Source organism: Oratosquilla oratoria, chromosome 20 (genome assembly GCF_046742065.1).
Source record: "Oratosquilla oratoria isolate Oo_2021 chromosome 20, ASM4674206v1, whole genome shotgun sequence".
Classification (NCBI taxonomy): Eukaryota; Metazoa; Arthropoda; class Malacostraca; order Stomatopoda; family Squillidae; genus Oratosquilla; species Oratosquilla oratoria.
The window spans coordinates 51,622,844-51,648,976 of NC_134796.1; the positions used below are offsets into that span (position 1 = coordinate 51,622,844).

At 39.5% G+C, this 26,133-nt stretch overlaps 1 protein-coding gene across 8 annotated transcripts in view; it reads right to left on the bottom strand.

The window, feature by feature from the left end:
• Esyt2 (extended synaptotagmin-like protein 2) overlaps window positions 1-26,133 on the bottom strand; it is an 82,904-nt gene that overhangs the window by 3,928 nt on the left and 52,843 nt on the right. Inside the window, exons 8-18 of one of the 8 annotated variants that reach the window (XM_076204106.1) lie at window positions 17,004-17,089; window positions 16,463-16,511; window positions 16,264-16,353; window positions 15,639-15,734; window positions 12,890-12,901; window positions 9,246-9,389; window positions 8,297-8,452; window positions 7,135-7,432; window positions 4,383-4,527; window positions 3,329-3,421; window positions 1,936-2,179 (exon numbers count right to left, since the gene is read on the bottom strand). In XM_076204106.1, the coding sequence (XP_076060221.1) occupies window positions 1,936-2,179; window positions 3,329-3,421; window positions 4,383-4,527; window positions 7,135-7,432; window positions 8,297-8,452; window positions 9,246-9,389; window positions 12,890-12,901; window positions 15,639-15,734; window positions 16,264-16,353; window positions 16,463-16,511; window positions 17,004-17,089 (1,413 nt within the window). Of the gene's footprint in view, window positions 1-1,935; window positions 2,180-3,328; window positions 3,422-4,382; window positions 4,528-7,134; window positions 7,433-8,296; window positions 8,453-9,245; window positions 9,390-12,889; window positions 12,902-15,638; window positions 15,735-16,263; window positions 16,354-16,462; window positions 16,512-17,003; window positions 17,090-18,325; window positions 18,424-24,721; window positions 24,823-25,597; window positions 25,687-26,133 lie in introns of all 8 variants that reach the window. The other 7 variants (XM_076204103.1, XM_076204110.1, XM_076204102.1 and 4 more) reach the window with 7 other exon arrangements.

The window sequence follows — 26,133 nt, forward strand, 5'->3', positions numbered from 1 at the left end:
CGAGCATAGCTCCCCTCCCGTATATTACAACTAGGTAAACAACTGGCTTATTTCCCACTTTTCTCCAAATATGCCTTACCACAAAAATCTGATCCACACAACCCCTACCTGTCCTAAACCCACACTGTTCTTCACCAATTATGCCCTCTGTTCCTCTCCTAAATCTCTCTATCAAGACCCTCCCATAAGCCTTCTCAACTACACTTAACAAATTGATCCCTCTGAAACTACTACTCACACTTGTCCCCTTTCCCCTTGTAAAGTGGAATCATACAGGCAGTCCTTCGGCACTCTCTCCTCTCTTAAATATTAAATGATCTCGCCAGCCAGTCCACCATCACTGTGCCTCCGTTTTTTAGACATTCTGCATAACACCCATCCAATCCAGATGCCTTACCTGCTCTCATCTTAACTGCCTTCACCTCATCTTTCCTCATTTCTCCTCCATTTTCCTCGCTCATCAGTCATTTTCATAGCACTACCCACTGCAACTACCTTTCCCTCCCTATCCTCCTTCACATTTAGCAACTCCCAAAAATACTCTACCCATTGCTGCCTTCTCTTCCATTATCATCTCTCCATCTGCACCTTTTACCTTTTCTTCTCCACTTGATTTGCCTCCTCTTTCTTTCAATTTCTTTCCAAAACATCTTTTAATTACTTTCAAAATTTTCTGTCATGCCCTTACCCCATTTCACATCTACTCTCCTCTTTGCCTCCTTTATCTTATGCTTTACTATTCTTTTCTTTGTACCTCCTATATGATTCTCTCATCCTATTTTGTAACCAATCTGTGAAAGCTCCCTTCTTTGCTTCCTTGTCCCACCAATTACAACCATTCCTCTTCTAACTACCAGGCCCATATGCACTTACAAAAACCCACATCTCCCTTCCCAGTTTCGCCTTCATCCACATTAACCTTGAAGAAACGTCCTTCCACTCCACTACATGCTTACCTATCTCTTCACATACTAGTATAGCCACCCCTTTTCTTCCTCCTCTCTTCACTCCTCCCAACTACATTTCCAAACTCAATCTTGCCCCTTCCTTTCATCTTAGTTTCACTCAATGTCAACACATCCATCTCTCTTCCCACAAACATACTGCCTATTTCTTCCGTTTTATTCTCATCTGTACCACATCCATGCACAAAAGACCCACCCCTTAGGGTACTGGTTGGAAAACTTCTCCCAGATCCTCTTATGCCTTTACTTTTTTTTTTAGGAATGTCCCTTGTGGGGCTACAGGGAGAAGTCTGCCTCATCCTATCCCTGTCCCATTTTTGTCACCTCATACAACTCAAATGGAAATACTAGGTGGTAGTATTCTTTTCCCCCCACCACAGGGTTCAATAATACGAGAAATTAATATTCAGAGAAGTGGTACAGGACAGTAACAAGAATGGGGGGGGGGGGCAGCATAATGGTGGGACAGTCAGTATAATAAAGTATCATCATTTCTATGAATAGAGATATCCTCAACCACAGACAAAATGATATGTGTATCTGGTCCATAGGGGCACCCCATACAGAACCTAAAATATCAGATCCATGCTACTGATCAGCTTTCAACCCCACAATAACATGCAGCCAATATCCAAGACAGGGTGGCAAAATCAAAAGGAGACACCTTACACCCATTCAATACCCCATTTATTGTCCCTTCCACAGAAAAATCCCTCCCAAAGTAAGCACAAACCATACTTGTATGATAGTTCAGATCATCTAGTGGTAGAACAATGCCAACACAGAACAGGCCTGACCACAAATGCAAGCTGTCCCCTGATGCAACCCTCATACAGATGACACGGAGTAATTCATCATATACTGTCCTACCCTAGCCATACCCAGACAACACATTTTTTCCTTGAGTAACTTATGGGGCAATATGCTACCACTTGGGCAGAGAGGGAAAAGAAATTTCAATGTTCCATACCTGTCCCATAACACTTGATCTCTGGAAGTGTAGAAGGCCTTTCTTGTTGATGACACAAACATCAAGAGTCCTCTGTGTCAACTCATTGGGTGCCACAGAGTATTCAAATCGCTCATCATACACTGGGCTACAGTCATCCTTGATGACATCTGTCTTCCTTTTGCTGTCTTTGGAGCGGTCAGGTAGTAGATACAGTTTAACATAAGGATCTGGCAGTTCCCCATCTTCTTCCTTTTGCAAGTACCTAATAAGGAAATTGAAAAAATGTGGTTACCAAAAATCAGAAATTCATCTATGCTTGTGTGAGTGGGGCATGAGGAGGAATAGAAGTAACTGTTGCTTTGAGTTTCACCCATAGTGGCTAGCAATGATCCTCTTGTCATTCTGGGAGGAAATTTTGGACTGTTGTCTCCTGTATTTGTGTGGGACTGTTTCTATGGAAGTGGTAGGAGGAAGGGAGCAGTCACTGCTGGTCAGCACTGCATGTGAGAAAAGATGCAAGAAATACATTTGAAGTTAGAAATGGGCAGGAGGAGACAGACAGGCAGGAAGGGGAGACATGTGCAGGAGGGGGAAAGGCAAGCTGGGTGGGAGGGGGAGCTGTGATGGGTGGGAGAGGGAGACAAGATGGGCAGGAGGGGAGGGCAAGATGGGCACAAGGGGGAGACAGGAGGGACACAAGGGAAAGACGAGAGGGACACAAGGGGAAGACGAGAGGGACACAAGGGGAAGACGAGAGGGACACAAGGGGAAGACGAGAGGGACACAAGGGGGAGAAGAGATGGGTGCAAGGGGGAGACGAGATGGACATGAAGGGGAAACGAGATGGACATGAAGGGGAAACGAGATGGACATGAAGGGGAAACGAGATGGACATGAAGGGGAAACGAGATGGGTTGGAGGGGAAACAAGATGAGTTGGAGGGGAAACAAGATGGGTTGGAGGGGAAGATGAAATGGGCTGGAGGGGAAGATGAAATGGGCTGGAGGGGAAGATGAAATGGGCTGGAGGGAAAGACGAGATGGGCTGGGTGGACGAGGCAGGAGGAGAGTGGTTAGAGCACAGGAGGAAGTGGGAAAGGGAAAGGGAAGTCAATCATTTGGTATACAACTATAATTCTACTTTTTTTTTTTTACAAAAGTGAAGGTAAGGAGCCTATGCCAGGAAGCACATAGCTGTGGCCAAAGCAGTCATGTCTGCCCTATGAACATGGACTGCTTGGGGAGGTAACGGTCATTGCTAGGAATTGGAGAGAAGTGTTGGATTTGAACCCACAACCAAGCAAATGCAAGATCAACACATTTGCTATTATGCCACCAGTACACATATTTTTACAAAGATGGCATGCAAAATTTCAGTAATTCCAATCAACTACAATAGCATAGCTACTTACTCAACTTTATGTACAACAATGACAAGGTTGTTGCGGGGCCCATATTTCACAGTCAGCTGAATGCGGCCCAAGTTGTGCTCTCCAGCATTACAACTGCAAAGAATACATGGAAGAATCAGCATGAAGTAATCAGATATTTCAATCCATCTCTTGTATGACACAGAGTTCAAAGTGCAAACTAGTCATCTTTAAAAAAAACTTTCACTTTTATTAGGGGGTCACTGAGCCAAAGTACACGTTCACATTATATACAAAACCAATTCAACCATCCATACTAATTCAACACGTTGCTTGGGTTAGAAGTAACTAAGTAAGAATCCCTTCCACTTTTTGAGACTTCACAAGATTGAGATGATGTGGTATAGCAGATTGATTGATTGCTACAGCACAGCAGAGCATGAGACAAAGATGTGAGATACAAAGATGGGTCACTACGAACACAACTCCCCTTCCCGTATAATGATATGGTTTAACATCACACACACAACCCCCCCCATTGGGAGGCTAGGACAGTGCCCCTCAGAGTCCCATATAATACAACTAGGTAAATACTTGAAAAATGTCAACAAGAATGAACAAAATGTCAGACTCCCCGATTTATAGGAGGAATTGGTAGGGATTCCAAAGGAATTATCTTTTGGCTCTACAATTTGTTTGGAACAATAATTTGAGGTCACAGATTTAAAGAAAATTTTCAAATGTTTCAGGTGAAAGATTTAAGAAATACTATCGTTGAATATCAGATCTAGAAATAGTTTAAATGACTAGAACAAGAATTTCTTAGACACATCAACAGGATATCTGCAGCAGCAGTAGCAGCTTCTACAGAAATGTATGACAAACAATTCTGAAAAGGAAAAATGGAACCCATAGTCTTCAGTTTATCAGGTTACCGTTCACTCCATACACCTCCACTTTCCACATTTATTTTGCTAGTCCCCCACACCTCCCATTCTTCACTTGCAACTTTCCTACCTTATCTAATGTCTGGGCAACCTAGGGCAGGATACGACTACAACCAACACCTAAAATGTACATTTGAAATTCTACTTACATTACACGCTTACGCAAGTGATCTTCCTGAGTTCCAGTAGGCAGTGCAGCCATCTGCATTATTGGGGATACAGTTCCACAGATCATTTCATCAATTGAAGGAGATTCTTTTAAGTGTTCCGCAGCAGTCACTCCTATCTCTTCAACTGTACAGGTAAACCACAATATAAGCATGAAATAACAATTATATTTATACAAAGGAAGCTAAATGGATTACAACTCCTTGTCCAATTTAAGCTATTAATTTTTTTCCTGCTACTCCATAAATCCATATCGCTGAACAATTCAATCTTTCACAATTTCTATGCATATTTGTCCTATTTTGTCTTGAGGGATGGGAGCACTGATGTGTTTATTTTCATCAGTTGATAAGGGCATGACATTCAAGAGGGGTTAGATTTCTTCATTAATTTGACTCATTTATTTCCTAGATTACTTCTGATGAGTCAGCTGGAAAGAGTTTAAACTGAGAATAAAAATAGGGTTATTACAGTTGTGGTACATCTTAATACAATTGAGTTATTTACTATTATATCTCTAATAAAGAAATACGATAAGTTTATTTTTTTTCATGTCAGGAAAGAGGTTAACTTTTTACAAAGGAAGCCAAGAGCTATATATACTGGAGTGAGTAGCATTTCAATACATCTATAAAACTTTTTTTCTTACATCATCCCAATTGCTACATGGAGAGCAATTTAGTTCAATTAATTACCAACTTAAGAAATTCCACAACATTAAAGAAGCATGCTTCTTATTAGGATTACTACAGGTAGTCATCTAACTTTCTACACTACTGTACATACAACAAAACTACTAGTTATTTCATGACTAATCAGGCTTGGAATTGTAAACTATGCACTGTAATTTCCTTTGACCGTGTAAAATGACAGTTATCTATAATGGGATGAAAGCTCACAAGTTCACAAGTATGTAATTTTAGAAAATTGAAAGTTTCAAAATACATTATCAAACCTAACCTCCCAATTCATGAATTCATACATACAAAGGATATGTATCTAAAGCTTCTTGCATCACTGAAAAGAATGTTTGAAACAGATTTGGCTTATGGCATGCATATACTCATGTACCTAAAGGTGCTATTCCCTTTATATAGGGAAAAAGGCCTTCTGTATGGGCATAAGTATATGTATGTACAAATGTATATACATTATATCAAATGAGATAGAATATATAAAATGGAAAAGGATAGAGGAATAAAGGTAAGGATAGGGTACATGGAACAGCAATCCAGACTCAAGCATAGGTGCAACTAGACAATCTACATTATGTGGAATAAGAAGGAAAAGAAAAAATATTCACTGCAATCTTTGAAACAAACTAGTTCTACATCAGCCATGCTAGTTTAAAAATTATCACTGCTGCAGTTCCACATCAGTCTGAACACAACCTATCAACAATGACAAATTTTGATCAAGTAGTGTGGGCAGTGTGATGGGAGAAAATATGGCCCTTCACTAAAAGGTACTAAGATAAGAGGGGCAATGAATGGGTTTTGGGTAAGAGTGAGGTGGGTGCATACTTTGATTTGGTCATAAAAGAAAAAACAACAGATGAAAGTGAGAAGTATGGTATGTAGTGAAAGATAAACAGGAAAAAATAAATAAAGTGAAATAAACAAAAATAAATAAATGAAAATAAAAACAAAAATAAATAATGAAGCACGAAATTTTGCAAGGAAGCGAAAGATGCATGTGTGGGAGGGGTATTCAGGTAGGAAGGAAGAGGTAATGGGTGCTGATGGACAGATGCTAATTGAAGTTGAAGGCAGTGAGAGTAGAGTATTTCCAGGATTTGTTGAATGCAGAAGAGGATAGGGATACTTTGGCTGTGGTAGGTTGCTATAATAATGAGAAATGGCAGAAGAGAATGATAGGAAATGAGGAGACACAAAGAGCACTGAAAGATATGAAAGCTGGTAAGACACCTGGGCTATGGTAGTAGTTACAGTGGAATGGTGAATGCTGCAGTAAATTTTCAATCCAACCCTGATCAAAGACTTCCATGCCCGGGAAACAAGTTCAACATTTAACTGATTTTTCTCACTAATCAAAATCAACTAATATGCAAGGATTTCTAAAAGACCAATTAAATATAACCAATTCTCCTTAACATCAACAACAAAATCCAATATTCAAAACAACATGCAAACAATTCTAACCTTTAGCATCAATCCAACATATACCTGTGAAAAACTACTAATAAAATCTAAGTATGGAGGAGTTAGACTGACTTTTGTTTCCCCCATGTGGTTTCCTCACTTCACCAATTTATACTTGTCAAAGTCCCTATGCACAAGTTCTGACTAAACTGCTTCCGATTTGAGCAGTGTGCCGAGATGGGAGGGGTAGTTGAACAAGTTTCATTTGTTTATGATATGGGTGTGTGCTTTAACTTTGCCACCCAGCTGACCAAGGGGATGGTGACTGGCATTTACTGGTATATACATACCCTATACAAAGCCGTATATTGTATGGCATGCTACAAACCCACTGTCCATTCCTAAACATCTGTCAGTCTACATGGGGTGGTGTACAGCTCTAGCCAATTCCAGGGTAGACGCAAGTTGTACTTCTTTCAATAGCACGCAGCTCAACTTTTCCGCGGAATTGCAAGTAAGAATTCCAAAGAGCTGGAATAAAAGCTCTGGAATAAAAGCTTCAGCACCAAGCACTGCATGCACGTGCCATCTGCAACAGTCGGCCCTGGAAGAAGCAAGACCGTGGTCTTACCCGCATTATCACCTCCACCACTTAAGGTCTCACTCTCTGTGATGGACTCACGAACAACAGGGGCATCAGCGTCAGAAGCAGGAAGAGGCACACTGGTGGGAATAGGGGCAGGGGGAGTTTGGCCAGCAGCTGGAGGAGCAGCCTGGTCAGGTGGGGGCGTGGGGGTGTCAACAGACTTTGTGACCGGGAGGGCCTTTATGTCAGCAGGAGTTGGGTTTTCAAGTTCCACTAATTCTGCCTCACCCTTCTCCTTGGGACCACCGTCACCATCATCTCTCTTCTGTGCTGTCTTGAACACCTGCAACAAACAAATCTTAAGACAGTCTTACACGTGCAAAATATCTTATGCAATACACAACTGCTGCCTATACACTTATAGAGTTGGGATTGTTCATTCAGTTGCCCTGTTTTTCTTGCAAGAGACCCGTGTCTCTAAGATATACCACAACAAAATCACTCAATTATTGCCCCTAGCTTCACTAAACGGAAAAAATCTACAGCCCCACTCTACAAAGAACACACGAATACATAAAACAAATAACAGAACTAAACAGCTTTTTTGTATAGCAACAGACTTTTTTCCCCTCAATCAATCCACTATCTCTGGTCTCTTACAGAAGAACTGCAACCCTCAAGTAAGCTCAAAAAGGGAGACAGCCATCCTAGGCATGCACCCATCCTCTACCCATCACACACCCAAGCATTTCCATCTTAAAAAATCTCTAATCTCCTAAACATATAAAAACCTTTAATATAAAGCACTGTAACTACTGAAATTAAGCAAGTTTATTATGAATACATTTGAACATCATGTATGGAACATACAAATCTAATCTTTATGAAATCAAGGAACAAACTGAAAATTAATATTTAATAAAAATAAATTTATATTAGCTGAATTTTGAACAATGAATAGTAAGGAGGCAGTACATGTATGCATGTGGCTGGGTGCATTCCCAAATGATTGTATAATGCATCCATTCTGTCGTAAGCTGTAAACCGAGCTTACAAATTTTCACATTTTATACCACAAATATTCTTTAACATTTTTTACTAAAAACAAAACTATGGACCAACAATTACTACTTATGAACAGGGCTCCAGGAATTGATTATATTCATACATGAACCCATTGTATACCTGATTCAGCTCAATTTCTTACCCTAAGTGTCAGGGTGAGCTTGACAGATGCAAGGCCGCCAGAGGCACCGCTAAGTATATACTCTTCACCAACAATCTCCAACGACTTCTCACGCAACAGGGTGTTCAAGTCAATCTCTGCTTTGCCTTGCACTTGACCCGTCTTCTGATCAATTACCTGTTCAAAGAATTTTTTTTTTTTTATTACGTGGAAGAAAATTGTTAACAAGCATTAACTGCTCTGCTTATAAAATAGAACATATTCTTCACAAATGACATTCTCTATCTTCCTTAGTCACAGATGAACTACAGTTCACTGCCCCATGCAGAAGTAGAATTTCCTCCATCTCATTTACATATCTAGCATCTAAATCTAAAGTTTAGCACCAATTGATTCAGAGATCAGAATGAAATTATGTTGTATATATCTGCCACATATATCTTATTCTTCTGAAAAAAATTTACTAGCCTTTGAAAGGAACTTCATATTAAGGTAATAAATGGTAATAGCAACTCTGATCATGAGCAACAATCCTATCATTGAACACCAAAAACTTCCTAGTCAGTAGCTATGCTTATGATCACTGGGCACTTTGTATGTGGTCTTTCTTCACAACATGAGTAACCTGGTACAACACATATCGTCATAATACAACATTTTCCTAAGAAGAGGGTTTCTTTTGGCAGAAGAGACTTCCCTTGCAGCAACCAGGTCTTAAGGTCTCAACCAGGTCAACCAATCTTAAGTAGCAATAAAACGGTTAAGCAAGAAAAATTTGACTCTTCTTCTGTCAAAGTTGTTTTCCTCATCAGAATAATCCCCTGGCAAATGCAAAAGTGTATATATAAAAAATCAAGAAAATCAAGAAAAGTAGTGAAATGGTTAGTATTTCCTTTTGAAAAGGGGAATGGGGTTGTATGCCCACAGGTCTTGTATACCATTAAATATAACAAGAAGCTTCCAGGCTTACCTCAACCTTCAGTTCTTGTGTCTTTGGATTGCGAACCAGGAATGTGAATCCTTCTTCCCAAACTGGATCATTGGTGCGAAGTCTTGGTGTGGTCTCCATTGTCGAGTTGCCGACATGTAGGCGAACAAATGGATCTGGAATGCTCTATGGCACGCAAATTCAGAAAAGATTAAGTGAGGAAGTGGAGTTTAGATATTAAAACGAACATTTCCCAAAGAATGTATCCCATGAAATACTGATCCTTTCCTTCACAAACTACTTATTAGGTCCAAAATAACTTTTTTTTTTTTTTTTTGCTTTCATAAAAACCCAATTTAAAAAAATGATCCAGTACAAACCTACAATATGAATACATCTGTATCATCTTCAAAATTTGCAGATCACAACCTATCAGACATTCTCTCTGCATGTTGCAATCTAATATATTCACTTCTCCAGCAGAATCTGCCCAAATTATCAAAAGAGCCAAGACAAACCAAGACAGGGATGGAGGGAACCAAGGGGTGGGTGGGGGAGGGACAGAAAGGGGAGAAAGAGAGATAGGGTGGAGGGAGAGAGAGAAGGAAAGGAGAAAAAGGAGAGAGATGGATGGATGGTATACTGTATGGGGTTTAGGCCAATGGCCAAGCACTGGGACCCAAAGAGTTATTCTGAGCCATCATGAAGGATTATTATAATGATGACGAGGTTATGAAAGACTATTAATGATGAGGTTATGAATGACTATTAATGACGAGGTTATGAAAGACTATTAATGATGAGGTTATGAATGACTATTAATGATGTTATAAAATATATCTTGAATAATGTGTAGTAAAACAGAGGGCTATATTTGAATATATATATTCATACATACAAATACCAATGGCTTTTTCCCCCCTTACAAGGGAGGTAGCCAAAGTCAGAGGGATAAATTCCCTCCCACCCTTTTCATCCCAACATACTCCACTCCCATTCACTACCCCTCCTTCCCCTTTTTCTTGGTTCCTCCTGGATGATGGGTCATCCCTGCATCATGCCCACTACCCTTTTATGATGCTGTGATGCATGAGGGGGAGTGGGTGGAATATGGGGATAGGGGAGAGAGAGAGAGAGAGAGAGAGAGAGAGAGAGAGAGAGAGAGAGAGAGAGAGAGAGAGAGAGAGAGAGAGAGAGAGAGAGAGAGAGAGAGAGAGAGAGAGAGAGAGAGAGAGAGAGAGAGAGAGAGAGAGAGAGAGAGAGAGAGAGAGAGAGAGAGAGAGAGAGAGAGAGAGAGAGAGAGAGAGAGAGAGAGATAGAGAGAGATAGAGACATATAGAGAGACAGAGAGAGAGAGAGAGAGAGAGAGAGAGAGAGAGAGAGAGAGAGAGAGAGAGAGTAAGAGAGAGAGAGAGAGAGAGAGAGAGAGAGAGAGAGAGAGAGAGAGAGAGAGAGAGAGAGAGAGAGAGAGAGAGAGAGAGAGAGAGAGAGAGAGAGAGAGAGAGAGAGAGAGAGAGAGAGAGAGAGAGAGAGAGAGAGAGAGAGAGAGAGAGAGAGAGGGGGGGGGGGTCGCCAATTTAATGAAGCAGCCTTGCTGTGGATGTGCTGTCTTGTGACAGTGCTTCTGACCCAGGGTAGTGGGCGAGATGCAGGGATGACCCGTTACCCAGGAGGAGCCAAGGTAAGAGGGGGTGGATGGGAGTGGAATTTGTAGGGATGGAATGAGTGGTTTTTATGCCTTTGTTTTTTGGCTACCTCCCTAGCACGGGGGTAAAAGCTTTTGGTATATGTATGTATGATTAATGCTACATTTTATTAACCCAAGAGAAATCTGGGCTTTTGATCAAGCAAAGGCCCATTGTGTTTAGAATTTTGTCTCTCAGCTGAATTAAAATGACAATCCCTAACCATAACAAAATGGATCAAAGGCATCACTGTGGCATCATAAATTGATCAACTATTCATATTAGTGATGCAACTCCTTTTATTCAATTTCTTTAAAGACTTGGAGGGAATTCTCAATAGACGCTATCAAGTCAAATATAGCAACTTGCTATTATATTGACAGCAACCATCCTGAAGCTATATGCCATATTTACCTATTTACAGATTCATAGATTATTTGCAGTATTACACTTTACCTTCAGGGTGGACATTTAGCATAAGAATTTAGTAAATAAGTGTTTGTCCACAATAAGTATTAGTGTTTCTATAACCTGCACTTGCAAAAGGAACATTTTGAATTAATTTCAAGAAAATTCTTCAAATTGGAATAACAGGGCAAAAGTGCTGGAGAAGCCTTTCTACTTAAGCTAATGTTCTAAAATCTACGACTAATAGGACATTTCAGTTCCCAATGTACAACTTGGCTGTCAAAACTTACTCTTAGATTTAGCACATGCAATGGTATTGAAACCATATGAACTTTCACTTTCATCAAAACTCACACTTTGCAACCCATCACTAAGACTAAAACATGACAATATTCCATGAACAACACAATGCATTATTATATATATCAAAGGCCCTTTCCCCCTTACAAGGGGGGTGGCCAAGAAAAAGCACATAACCACACAGCATTTATGATTTCTTACAAAACTCAATTTATATAAGCATTGTGATATTATCACAAATATAATCAGTTTAAAATTCACAATGCTGAACACAAACTGGTAAAATATCATCATTTTAATTCACAATCAATAATCAAAGTATCCATACACATCTATGCAATTACAATTTATTCACATTCTTAAAACCCTCTCCTTGAAGTACTAGAGGATAAGAACACCCATTTAAAATATATCTGGCTAGAGATTACAACCAAGAAATCTATGATTTTTACTATAAATCCTATTGCCAATAAAGTAAAATAAAAACTACTAAAAACAGATCCACAACTGTCAAGTTATATATGACTCAGGACTTAATTAAAGGTAAGTCCCAGGCCATGGTCTCATGTGATTTGACACAATCATGACTGCAGATGTGTTGGGGTTTTGAAAGAATATATGCATGCAATACCAGACTTAAAAGTATAAAGATGCAACAATGACTTTACAGCAACCAAGTCAAACAAAAATCAGACAAATGCAAAGTACCTGCTTGAATTTTATGACAAAACATATGCCTTATTTTCCAACTACCATAGTAGGAACTAAAGAATGTACAAAATGCAACTTTTCATACTTTTCCAATGTCATGAGCTATCTCCCTGCCCATCCATCCCCCAACACATTTTTTTTTACAGCATCTGTACAGATGTATAAAATACAAAGTGCATGCATGAAATACCATCCCTCTGGTCAATGACACAGATTTCCACTACATGTGTACTTTCTTCTTGTTTACTCTTTTCCATATACATTGTTGTTGGGAAATACAAAAACTCATAAACCTAGTTGTGATTTTCTTAATGCAGTCACTACCTGCTAATCCATCAATACAAAGCCTCAATTCTCTTAAGGGAGACTCATTGTGAGGTCATATTCACTGACATAGTACTTACAAAATAGGCATATATCCATGTCACAAAATCAAGCAACTTTGAAAAATTTCAAGATAAACCACAAAATCAATTTTAATCAGCAATGCACTGTGATTTAGAATAAACAAGTAAACGAAAATGGTGCAACAGTGCCAACCAAACCCAAACACAGCATCAACAGCACCAAGCTATACGGTACCTTGTGGGATGGCTGTAGAGAAAAGGTGAGCAGATGTGAGAAGAGTTGTACAAATTGAAACAAAAAGATCTTCATGGCCACAGTGCCACACATGCATTAGACTAATAAAAGTCAATCATGAGTAAAGATAAGTTGCTCTGCTGAGTCAGGTACTACTGCCCCTGCATGGATGCATCTACCAAATGTATACAGCCTTATATAGTCGTACCTCGGTACTCGACCATAATCCGTTCTGAGGTGGTGGTCAAGCACCGATTTGTTCGAACACCGAAACCAATTTTCCCCTTATCACTGTCTTTCTTTGGACCCATTATTAAGGGCTAGAGCAACACGAAAAAGTTTAAATCTGGGAAGAAATACTCGAACAAACTGCGTACGTCTTACTCCGCTGGCGGTCTGAGTCGAACTGACGCTTACCCGCTGTTCGAGCTAGTCGAGTACCGAAAATCTGTTCGAGGTCCGATGCATTTTCTACTCGAATTTTTTGGTCGAGCACCGATTTGGTCGAGTATAGAGGCGGTCGAGTACCGAGGTACGACTGTATAGGCAAAGATGGCTCATGGAGGTTTGGCAGTCCATGCAGGCACAATAGCCCTGGTGCCACTAGTGCCACAACTGCCCAGCAAAAAGGTACTGTCCTACTGAGAAAGAGTAGCCTTATACTGGCACAGCAGCTCTGGAAGCTTAACTAAATTCATAAAACCTTCTATACGAGCATAGAAAATAGCAAAAATATCATAACTACAGGCCTCCTTCATCATTGACTGGAGTTACATTTCTAAACCACTGTCAATGCTGTAAACTGCTACAATACTTTTAAAAGAAGGTCACATACTTCAAATATAATCTTCTATCCAACCTTACACGTTATGCTAGTGCAATTTTGTACATTTTTTGTTTTCTTTATCAAAGTGATGTAGCCTACATGTAACCAATTAAGCAATATATTGCCCCTGGTTCTATCTTGCAGAAGACCTATGGTCTTCATGAAACTATAACTGCACTTTTAATACAAAAAATGTGCACTTACAACACTTTAGACTTTATCAAATAACAGGATGTGGTGACATTTTAAGTCAATGATCCAAATATTTAATTCCATTTCTCCAATTGGAAACCTGCAGACCTGCAGCAGTTGAAACCTATCCTTGATCCTTCCATAAATCAGTTTAGGAATAAACTTTGGACAGATTTTTAATCATGTTAGTGTGGAACTGGTTTCAAGTCATTGGCTTGTAGTAGTAGTAGTAGTAGTAGGAAGAAAAGGAAGAAGAGGAGGAGGAAGAGGAGGGAAATTTATCAGTTCTCTGTGTGTAAAAAGGGTGTAGGAAATATAATTCAAGTTTTGAGAGAGAGAGAGAGAGAGAGAGAGAGAGAGAGAGAGAGAGAGAGAGAGAGAGAGAGAGAGAGAGAGAGAGAGAGAGAGAGAGAGAGAGAGAGAGAGAGAGAGAGAGAGAGAGAGAGAGAGAGAGAGAGGAGATAGAGAGGAGATAGAGAGAGAGAGAGAGAGAGAGAGAGAGAGAGAGAGAGAGAGAGAGAGAGAGAGAGAGAGAGAGAGAGAGAGAGAGAGAGAGAGAGAGAGAGAGAGAGAGAGAGAGAGAGAGGAGAGAGAGAGAGAGAGAGAGAGAGAGAGAGAGAGAGGAGAGATGAGAGAGAGAGGAGAGATGAGAGAGAGAGGAGAGATGAGAGAGAGAGGAGAGATGAGAGAGAGAGGAGAGAGGAGAGATGAGAGATGAGAGAGAGAGAGAGGAGAGAGAGAAAAAGAGATCTTGGGGTCATTCCAAAGAGTACAAGCCACTCATTGTTAACTCCAACTGGAAGAGAGGATGTTGACAGGTTTAGGTTAGTACACTCCAAGTGAGGTAGCATGGTGCGGTAGCACACCAGAAGTAAGGTAGCATGGTGGGTTAGCACACCATACATGAGGAAGCATGGTGGATTAGCACACCATGCATGAGGTAGCATGGTGGATTAGCACACCATGCATGAGGTAGCATGGTGGATTAGCACACCGCATGTGAGGTAGCCTGGTGAGTTAGTACACCACATGTGTAGCATGGTGGATTAGCACACCATGCATGAGGGAGCATAGTGGATTAGCACACCACATGTGAGATAGCATGGTGGGTTAGCACACCAAATGTGAGGTAGCATGGTGGGTTAGCACACCACATGTGAGGTAGCATGGTGGGTCAGCACACCATGTGTAAGGTAGCACGGCAGGTTACCACACCGCATGTGCCATAGCATGGCGAGTTAGCACACCATGTGTGAGGTAGCATGGTGGGTCAGCACACCATGTGTGAGGTAGCATGGTGGGTCAGCACACCACATGTGAGGTAGCATGGTGGGTTACTTCAACAAAACTGATGTAGCATGGCAGATCAGCACACCATGAACAAGACAGTATGGTGGGCTAAACACCACAAGTGATGCAGCTTGGCAAGTTATTGATCATGTGCACTTGTTTTTGCCCATCTCTAATGATGATTTTTTTTTTTTTTTTTTTTTTTTTTAATAATGACAGTTGAATATGACAAACTTCATCCATCTACAATGAGAGAGACCTGTTCAACCAAATTTCTGAAATATTTTACAAGAATCTATTCACACTATCAAAAGCAAATGGCTATTTTCCCATTCACTTTTTAACGAAAAAATCAAACAATGAAAATTACATGTTCAATAAGAAATTTGGACAAATCTAAATGCTAGATATAATGAAGTGGACGCTGCACTTGACACTCACATTAAGTTTCTTAGCAGAGTCGACCCACACCAAAAGGACGGAACTGTGCAGAGGGTTCTTTGTCAGATTTTGTAATGCTCTGATTTCTTCCAGTTGCTGCAAAAGCAAAAATCAAATCATTTAGTACATTGAAATTCATTATATATAAAACACAAATAATACTAAGTCCATTGATAATTTTACCTTTCTTTAACCCTTTCAATTCCTATTACAATAAGAATTTACTGTAGCCATTTGCAAAGTGATTTTGTTCACTAGATATTCTGGTTCTCTTTCCAAGATACCTGCAGCTCCACCACCACTATTGCTTGTGTGCTTAAGGACAACAACATGGAAGTGGTATGCCAAGCCATCAAGACAAAATAATTTACAAAAGTGAAAGAGGGAAAGGATTATGACAAAGACTTGTGTCTATAAGATTTCATGAAATGTCATGTAACTTAAAAAATCATTAATGAACAGTGCAATCAAAACAATACCACCACTAATGTGTAACACTACCATAACACCAATTTACCCCAGAAATCAAATGGTTACGACATTCAGCCATCTCCTTTATATGGCATAAAAAGACTTTTGGTGCATGTATGCATGCACAAAAATTAGTTCAAATGTCAATAGTTACCACTTCAAGAAGATTAGATGCATCAGCAAGGTCCAGCCAGGTAGCTCTAATGTGCAACCTTCCAGATTTGGCATCAGATAGTGGAACCCACTGTAAAATGGACACACTTGTACCAACAGAAAAAATTACAAAAATGTTCATCTTTATGTTCTCTCATATTCCACTTTTTTTTTTCTTTTTTTTTTTTTACATGACTTACCATATCCATTTCACCATTCTTCCAGATGGAGTAGACATCCAAATTGGCCCTATTCAATAACCAGGAAACTTTAGTGCTAAATTGCTGTTAGCATTTCATTAATATCGACACAAAGTCACTTATACACATGTTTAACAAGATTACACCAGTAACCTGAATTACTAAATAGCTTTCAAAAGCTACTAAGAAGTCACCACTGAACTGGACAAAGGGCTTACACTCTATAAAAAAATAAATAAAAATCATAAAAACAAAAAAAACACAAGTGTCTTGTCACCAGAAAGGGTGAAAGGGTCAATGGTTGATAGGTTAAAAGTTAAATACCTTAGCCATATGTCTCACTTCAAAGGCAGTCAGCACCAAAATATTACCCAAGATTTATTCTGATAATAGCAAGCCAAACTTCACCAGAATGAGAATATTCAGGGGAAAAAAGAAAAAGAAAAACCACACCATACCTGCCGAATCATGCACCAAGCTACAATCATCATGCAATTAGTAACTCTGTAACTTGAAATTTGGATTTTGTTTCCATAATTACCTTGCCATTTCATCATTTTTACTTAAATGATCATGGTCATAGATTTGAAATTCTATAACCTCACCAACTTTATTTGGACTTACAAGCTGAAACATGCAAAACTAATGGTTAGTCAAAGCACTGTACAAATAATTCATAACATTCAGGAGGTAAACATTCATGTAAAATGACAGAATCTTACTGCAGGCACAAGCTTTAGTACTGTTAGGGTGGCAAGGAACATTGTTAAATTGCCTGGGGCAAACAAGGGTGCAATAGGATAGGAAAGGAGGCTCAAAATCTTGCACATGCTTTATAACTTGCTTCTGACTACCACATAAAGCCTTCCATAATATCTCTCATAAGTGAGAAACTGTACATAATGCCTGCCATAGGTTAACAACATACATCAATCATGCTTTGCCAGTGTACTTCACATAACTGCTCACAAATGTATTAACCCCTTCCATACCCAAGGGTACTTTTCTTTATCTATTCAAGCTAAACCAAGTAACTTTAATTCTGTTTGGTAAAGCTTCCATAAGAAAGGGATTAAATCTGTCTTGATGAACCCCTTCTCTATTGCAGGATATATATTTCATTCTGCTGGTGCAACATCCCTTCAGTAAGGAAGGGGAATAAGCAAAAATTTCTACATGGTGTGGTACCAAAACATACAAGCTTCTACTAAAATGCATTCCAATTGCCATTCATCTTTGTACACACATCTTCCATACATTCCATCATGCAAAATGAAAATGGGGACTAATATTCAAACATCACTTGGAAAAAATGTGGACACTCATATGTAAAGCCCATTCCCTCATTATAATTTCCAAACAGGAAGCTGAAGACCAAAAGTGTAATGTTATTGACTAAATTCCAACCCTAACTTTTAAAAACTGATGCACTTGCCTGAAATTAAGGGCGTGAGCTTGCCAGATTGCCTAATTGGTGGGGCACCTTCCCTTTAAAAAAGTTGCTAGAAATCAGCTGTTAAAAAGCTGTTCCTACACAAACAAGTCTCAGATTCAGCAAACTCTGCCATTGTGTGATTTCCCAGATCAACATATTCAATCATATCAAACTACACCAAAGAAAATGGTCAATGGATGATACCACCAGCAAAGTTCATCATTAAGGTAGCAAAAATATTTTAACTTTTCAAATTGTCATACTTGAGCCAGCAAAAGTTCAGTACTGAGCAAACTAAATTTACAAAAACTTTGCCACAATTAAAATAATATAAATAAAAGAGGATATAAACAAAAGTTTAACATGAGGTTTTCTAGCACCAAAACACATGCCCACATGCTCAAGGAAGATTAGTGCCGGCATTTTACCTCCCAAGGAAATCATCATTCTTATGTCCTGGGAGATTAGCGTCCCAATCCCAACACTCGAGGAGGATAGTCTGACGCCGTATCACATCACACATCGCCTGTTGTACCACAAGCAAGAGTTCAACTTTATGTTTATTACATAACTTAATCTAGGGGGTGAAACCATCATGTGGGTCATGTTTCCATGAAACAATTCCATTTGCAACATGAAAATGCTAACAATGAAAACAGCCATGTACTTTAATGTTCCTGAAAAGTGCATCTTTTAAGAAAAAACTACATGAGGATTTTTAGAAGCAGCATGTCCTTATGGAACACAAGTTACCATAAAATAACCAGAGGAATGCTGCATGGTTCCACATTACACCCTTAACCTTTCTCCGAGTACTACTATACATCTTGAGATATTTTTCTTCCTCCTGCAACATCATTCCACTATCAGGTTACCCAGTCCAGATATTTGTAAACTTTACTTAACCTATGAAACAACACTGCCTTTTAACAGAAATTAACACTTTGAGGTACTGAAGATAAGAACTTTAATAATGAAAGAACTCCCACTGAACCATCAATGACAAGTTTCATTGTCCAAAATCATTTTGGAATTAATTCACAGCTTATATTTTGCCATTATGAAACAAAGTGATTAAAAAAATTATGCAACACTATACAAAATGGGCCACTCAAAGTGTTAACCAGTATGAAGTACTAGTCTTCATGTGACAAACTAAATTCTGTACAATACTATCGAAATTTCACCTAGAGTATCTTTTAAAACAATTTAACTTTATTATTGCCCACCTCACCTCTAGGAACTATTCCGGCTCTTAAACATACATGCCACAGGGTCAAACTACCCAATGAACTATTAAAAAAACAATATTACAAATAGCTGTGGATGTGCTGTGTCTTGCGACACTGCTTCTGAGCCAGGGCAGTGGACAAGATGCAGGGATGACCCGTTATCCAGGAGGTCCCAAGATAAGAGGGAGGGTAGAGGGTGGAGGGAAGTGGAGTACATTAGGGATGGAATGGGTAGGAATGGTTTTTATGCTTTTGTTTTTTGGCTACCTCCCTTGTATAAGTATGTATGTATGTACAAATAGCTAAAGAAAAATAGAATATATAACATATGCCCTGTCATCCTTATAGAAGGAGTGGCAGTCAAAGGACATATCCAAAGGACATATCCACATCATACATGAAACCCATTCAATCACCACTCCCATCTTAGCGCTTTTAGGACAGTCATCCCTGACCTGTCGCACTGGACAAAGGCAATGCAGTGAGGCACAGGTTTTCCACAGTAGGACCCGATAGTTGGAGCTTGTTTACCTCCGCACAAGTCATAAGTACTTCTATCTATATACCAATGACCTCTTACACCTTGTAAGGGAGGTAGCCAGCCACTCCCACCCATTCCACTTCCATCCACCACCCACAGTTTCCCTCTCATCTTAGCTTTGAGAAATATCAAAATTATGATGGGGGTTACTAGGCTAAATAGAGTGAGAAATGAGGAGGTGAGGAGGAGAACAGGGGTGGAAAGGGAGCTGGGAGATAGGGTTGATGAAAGAATATTAGGATGGTTTGGACACATGGAAAGAATGAGTGAAGAAAGACTAGTAAAAGAGGTATGGAAGGCAGATGTGGAGGGAGTGAACATGAGGGGACGTCCTAGGATGAGGTGGATGGATGGGGTGAAGGGGTCTTTGGGGAAGAGGGGAATGTCTGTTGAGGAAGGACAGGAGAGGACAGAAGACAGGGGTGAATGGAGAATGGTTGTATATGGATGATGTTGTGATTGCATGAGGTGGAATGGGCGGGTGGATGGGGGGCGAGGTAGTATGTGTGAGCAAAATTTGACGCAGCCCGAAGGGATTTCTCCCCGTCCTCTCCACTTATGCAATGGGGGGACGGAGAGGGGGGGTCGCCGATTTAATGAAGCGGCCTTGCTGTGGATGTGCTGTGTCTTGCGACACTGCTTCTGACCCAGGGCAGTGGACAAGGTGCAGGGATGACCCATCATCCAGGAGGTGCTAAGATAAGAGGGAGGGTGGAGGGGTGGAGGGGTGTGGAGTGTATTCAGGGATGGAATGGGTGGAAATGATTTTATGCCTTTTCCTTTTTGGCTACCTCCCTTGTAAGGGGGAAAAAGCCTTGGTATATGTATGTATTCACCTAGCAGTATTTATTTAATACACAGGCTTGGATTTATCTTTGAGGGGTCCCATTGAGCTTCACTAATCAAACTTTGCTTTAAATTTATTTTTGTTATGCTTTGGCTGTCACCCCCTCTATAAGGATAAAAGGCTTTTTTATATACCTCTGCCTGGATTGTTTCTTCTTTAATTCATTCCAGATTAATTGAAGATGTGGGAAAATATTTGTTAACATCCTTTAAATGCCATCTACTTAATTGTTTTACTAATTCTTCCATATATTCTTTTATATCTTTATGCTACATACCAAAGGTTTCTTCCCCCTTAAAAGATGATAGCTAGCCAGGATTTACACCCACTCCCAAAACCATCCCACTCCCACCAGTCAACCATTTGTTTTCCTTTATACATACATATACCAAGGCTTTTTCCCCCTTACAAGGGAGGTAGCCAAAAAGGACAAGGCATAAAATCATTCCCACCCATTCCATCCCCGAAAACACTCCACACCCTTCCACCCTCCCTCCCATCTTAGCACCTCCTAGATGACGGGTCATCCCTGCACCCTGTCCACTGCCCTGGGTCAGAAGCAGTGTCGCAGGACACAGCAAGGCCGCTTCATTAAATCGGCGACCCCCCCTCTTCGTCCCCCCATGTAAAGGAGAGGACGGGGAGAAATCCCTTCGGGCTGCGTCAAAATTTCTGCTCACACACACTACCTCACCCCCCATACCCCCGTCCATTCCACCTCATGCATCACAACATTTTCCATATACAACCATTCTCCATTCACCCGTCTTCTGTACTCTCCCGTCCTTCCTCAACAGACATTCCCCTTTTCCCCAAAGCCCCCTTCACCCCATCCATCCATCTCATCCTAGGACGTCTCCTGATATTCACTCCCTCCACATCTGCCTTCCATACCTCCTTTACTAGTCTTTCTTCACTCATTCTTTCCATGTGTCCAAACCATCCTAATACTCTTTCATCAACCCTATCTCCCAGCTCCCTTTCCACCCCTGTTCTCCTCCTCACCTCCTCATTTCTCACTCTATCAAGCCTAGTAACCCCCATCATACTTCTCAGACACTTCATCTCAAACACATTCAAGTTCCTTCTCTCTTCCTCTCTTATGTTCCATGTTGCACAAGAACTTCTCTATCTAATCCTATCTCTATAGACACATTTGATAACTGGTAAAAGAAACTATCCAGCCTAGTAATCCCTACCATACTTCTCGGACATTTCATCTCAAACACATTTAAGCTCATTCTCTCTTCCTCTTATGTTCCAGGTTTCTGCCCCATACAGTGCTATCAGCATCCATTCCCAGATGTCTTTTTGGGGAGGAGAGCAGGGGTGGAAAAGGAGTTGGGAGATAGGGCTGATGAAATAGTATTGGGATGGTTTGGACACATGGAAAGAATAAGTGAAGAAAGATCAGTAAAAGTGTGGAAGGCAGAGGTGGATGGAGTGAACATAAGGTGGCGACCATGGACAAGATGGTTGGATGGGGTAAAAGAGGCATTGGGAAAGGGGGATGTCTGTTGAGGAAGGAAGGGAGAAGACAGAAGATGGAGGTGAGTGGAGAATGATTGTGTACATTTGATACTGTAATGCATGGGAGTGGGTGAGGTTAGGGAATATGTTCAAATATTTTGACACAACCCAAAAGGGATTTCTCCCAGTTTTCTCTTATTCTGCATGAGGAGACAGAGAGGGGGGAGGCCTTGGTGTGAATGTGCTGTGTCTTGCTGCATTCCTTCTGACCCAGGGCAGTAATGAAAAGCCCTTTGTATGCGCGTGTATGAACTAGAAATAAAAAATAAATAAATAAATAATAAAATAAAATAAAAAATAAATCCATCCATCTATTCAGGAAGGTGAGATGCCTGAGGTATTGGAGTTCCAAATACCCAAGGATGCATGCAGCAGTGAATTGTGGAATGAATGTGGATGAGAATTGCAAAGTAAATGACGTAAATATCCAAGTAAAATGAGACAAGCAATGAAGATCAAGTAATTGGGAATGAATGCAAAGAGGTGACTGCACCCATAGTGCTGTATGAAGCAAATACTTGGAACAAGAGCCTGAAAGAACATTTTGAAATGAGGCATTTTACAAGTATCATAAGTCAATTAATATGTTGTCCCACAGCTTCTATATAAGTGGCAATGGCCACTAGATTAGCTCACAAGTTACTTGAGGAAGTGAAAGTGTGTTGTTGGCACTTGATGAGTAGGACACAGTAAGATGAGGCATTGTGTGTTTTCTACGTGGCGAGTGAATTTGGTGCAGTTTGATTCTGTGAAGTATATGTGCTTCAAGGCTGAGGCAGAGGCAGACAATGGGTGTTGGAGGATAGTGTAGACTAGAGCGTGTCAAGGTGGTTTAGGCATATGAAGCAGAAGAACTAAGACCAACTAGCTAAATGAATGTAACAATTACTGCCTTGCGTTTCACTGACTGGAAACCTGCAGCCCCTGAACAGCTGGTTTTGATGGTTTTAACAATGGTCACAAAGGAGAGGATTTTCATTCACATCAATCCTGCAGGACCATTACCAGCAGTAAACATAAAAAATTACAAAAACACCATAAGAAACATCTGGGAATGTTAGTCATGAAGTGTAGGGGTTCCACCTTCAAAATCTCTCTTCAACAGAACAGCTAGATTGAAGTCCTGAAAATTTCAATCCCACTTCCTTCCACAATAAAAATATTAGCAAATACTTTTGAAACAAACTAAAAATGTTAAGCATATTCTGCTGTTTTACCGATTCATTAAAAAGTTATTTGGAGTGTGTGATCCCTATATTTCATGACCAGCCTTAAACTCTTTATTTTTATATATACCACCTCAGTTGTACATCTATTCCCTTAACCATTTCCAAATTGAGTGACATCAGACCTTAGCCTTATTACATTTCCTCACACCATTGCACACTTGACAAGGGACTAATTTTTAACCACAAATCCATAGCCACTATAATCTTCCCAGATAACCTTCAGAACCTCATGATCTAAAAACTAAGAAAAAACACAAAAAAGGAGAAAAAATTCAAAATTGGTCATCGACAGTGGACTGATGAAATTGTGATTGTACAAAAAATTCCAAATATAGATTTGTTATGTCTCTTTATAATGCAGGTTATTGGAAAAGGATCTGTTTTCCTCATCCAAACAAATAATTCTTACTATAGTTAAACTAATTCAAAAGAGAAAGTTGATCTTACCTTCTTCTTGATAATTTAGATGTAAATTTTAGAAAAGGCGGATTTTCGAGAGACCGGTTTTAACTCGGCCGAGTTATACTTACGTCCCTTTCGCCCTTTTAATTTTATCCGTTATTTTCAATTATGTAATTCTATTCTTTAAAGAGAGGTTTCTCTTTAAAGTTGGGAGTGAATGTTCCTCCGAAATTGATCTTCTGTAGTTTCAGTTGACACAAATTCTAAGCGTCTTAACTTGACGAAAACTATTATTTGAGTGAATCCGGTCGCAGGCCACACGCAATATCTATAATTTTCGCGACCATTGTTTACTTTTCACCGACCAGAATTTTCGGTATTTAATTCAAATGTTTAAATTTTTCAATAGACTACAAATTATCAGTAGCAATTGATCATTAACATTATTAATTATTCAGATTTTATCCAATAATTTAAATATACATAATTTATTACTTTAATGAAATTAAACTTCTAGAGTTCAATAAACGAGTTCAATATGACGTCACCTTTTACGTAATTTCTAATAAGGTCTAGTAAGAGCTAGAGGTCTACACATTCCACACTGAGAATGCTGTCTTTAACAAGTCAAAATATGGTTTGATTAATCATCACACGAAACAGATTCCCACAAGACAAACTTTAATAAAAACCAGAGCAAGCTCATTTGGTATAAGGGTCATGGCACAAAATTAAGATCTCCAACACTGAACCACTCAGAAGGGTTGGAAGAGCTGGCTTGCAGGTTACATTTGTCATTACAAAAAATAATCTACAATATATGTACAAAATCAATTAATCTTTCATAAATTATAAATTTAATACAAAAATCTAAAAACAGGTTTTAAACAACCTGCACACCACTAGCCAGCTTTGCCCTATGGGATATTATTATTATTATTTCTTTCCAAGTGCACAATATGGTGAGAGGAACAACACCCCATGCAGGGCTCAGCTCGAGTATAAAGCTCTCCAAAACACAAGAAAAATTCCTTACACTCTACCTCCCCAGGAAGTCATCATTTTCATATGACTTCAATGGACTGTAATCATAGTCCCAACATTCTATCAATATTCGCTGTCTTCTTATCACATTAGCAGAAGCCTGTGTGCAAATTCAAGTATATTTAGAAGCCCAATTTTAAGATTCCCCACTAGGTTATATTACACATGGTCATTGTATAATATCTAAAAGTTCCTGGGCTTTCATTCCTGAAAATCAGACAAATAAATATATATATATTTTGGACCTAATGACACCACTGCAATCATGCACAGCATGCAAGCACTTGCCATTCTTAACCACATTCTTAAAATGTGGAAGCCTGGCATACAATGTACATTTTACACACAGCCAATGTTTAATCATGTCATTTAGCACTGATGTTTTGCCTTACAAGCTCATATTCCATTCCAGCATCACTAAAGGTGGAAGATATACAAGTGGAAAAGAGTACCCAAGAATATCATATTCTTGGCATGCAAAAGTGATGCAAGAGGACAGCATCTGTGAAGTCAAACCTAGAATTTGCATCAAGAGTGTACCCAAGTTTCATTCCTTCATCTTAGGATTACCAAAAGAAGTGGAGGTGCTGACCAATGTGACATGTGCTGCAATCACAAGTCTGATGTGTGGAGTTGTTTACTTTCTTTTTTTTATGTATAAGCCCTTGTCCTCATTTTGTCTTTTTTCTGATGGTCACTTCTGAACAACTTAAAACTATATCTTTTATCCTAATGTTCTTGGTAATATTCATGAAGTAGTCTTCAGGTGGTGCTGCTTATCTCTACTTTCAATACTTGTAAAAGCATGGTATAAATACAGATACTGCCAAGAGCCCCTCGTGGAGAGTGCAGTGCTCAAGTGTAGGCAACCTCACCTTCCCAGAGGATCATCCTTAGCTGGTCCATCATCAAGATCAATCACATCAATCATGAGCTCTGGGCCTTGTGCCACATCAGCTATGAACTTTAGTCAGCAAAGCAAACATTTTCATCGGGAATAGGAAATTCAGATTAGATGGGGGAAACAAAACAGGTATGAACAGTTTACAATTAGGTAAAAAATATATATATAATAAATAAATAAAAATATAAATAAATAAATAAACAAAAAGAATACTAGTATGATTAGTTAAATCATTCAAAACTTAAAACTCAAAAGATGTATTAAGAGATGGTCAGTAATGAGTAAATCACCATACAAGTATTTCATTCAAGACTACAACTATATACATCATCCAACCCATGGTCCCAAGTTAGAGCTCCTGCTATCTTAGGCTCTTCATAAATTTAGGTCATTATTCCATTAGCATGATTACTATTCCCCATTCAGCTTTACCCACATACATGGTGACCCCTCCGAGCTGAAGCCACAGCCAAGCCAATGCACAATAAACAATTCTAATGGCCCTCT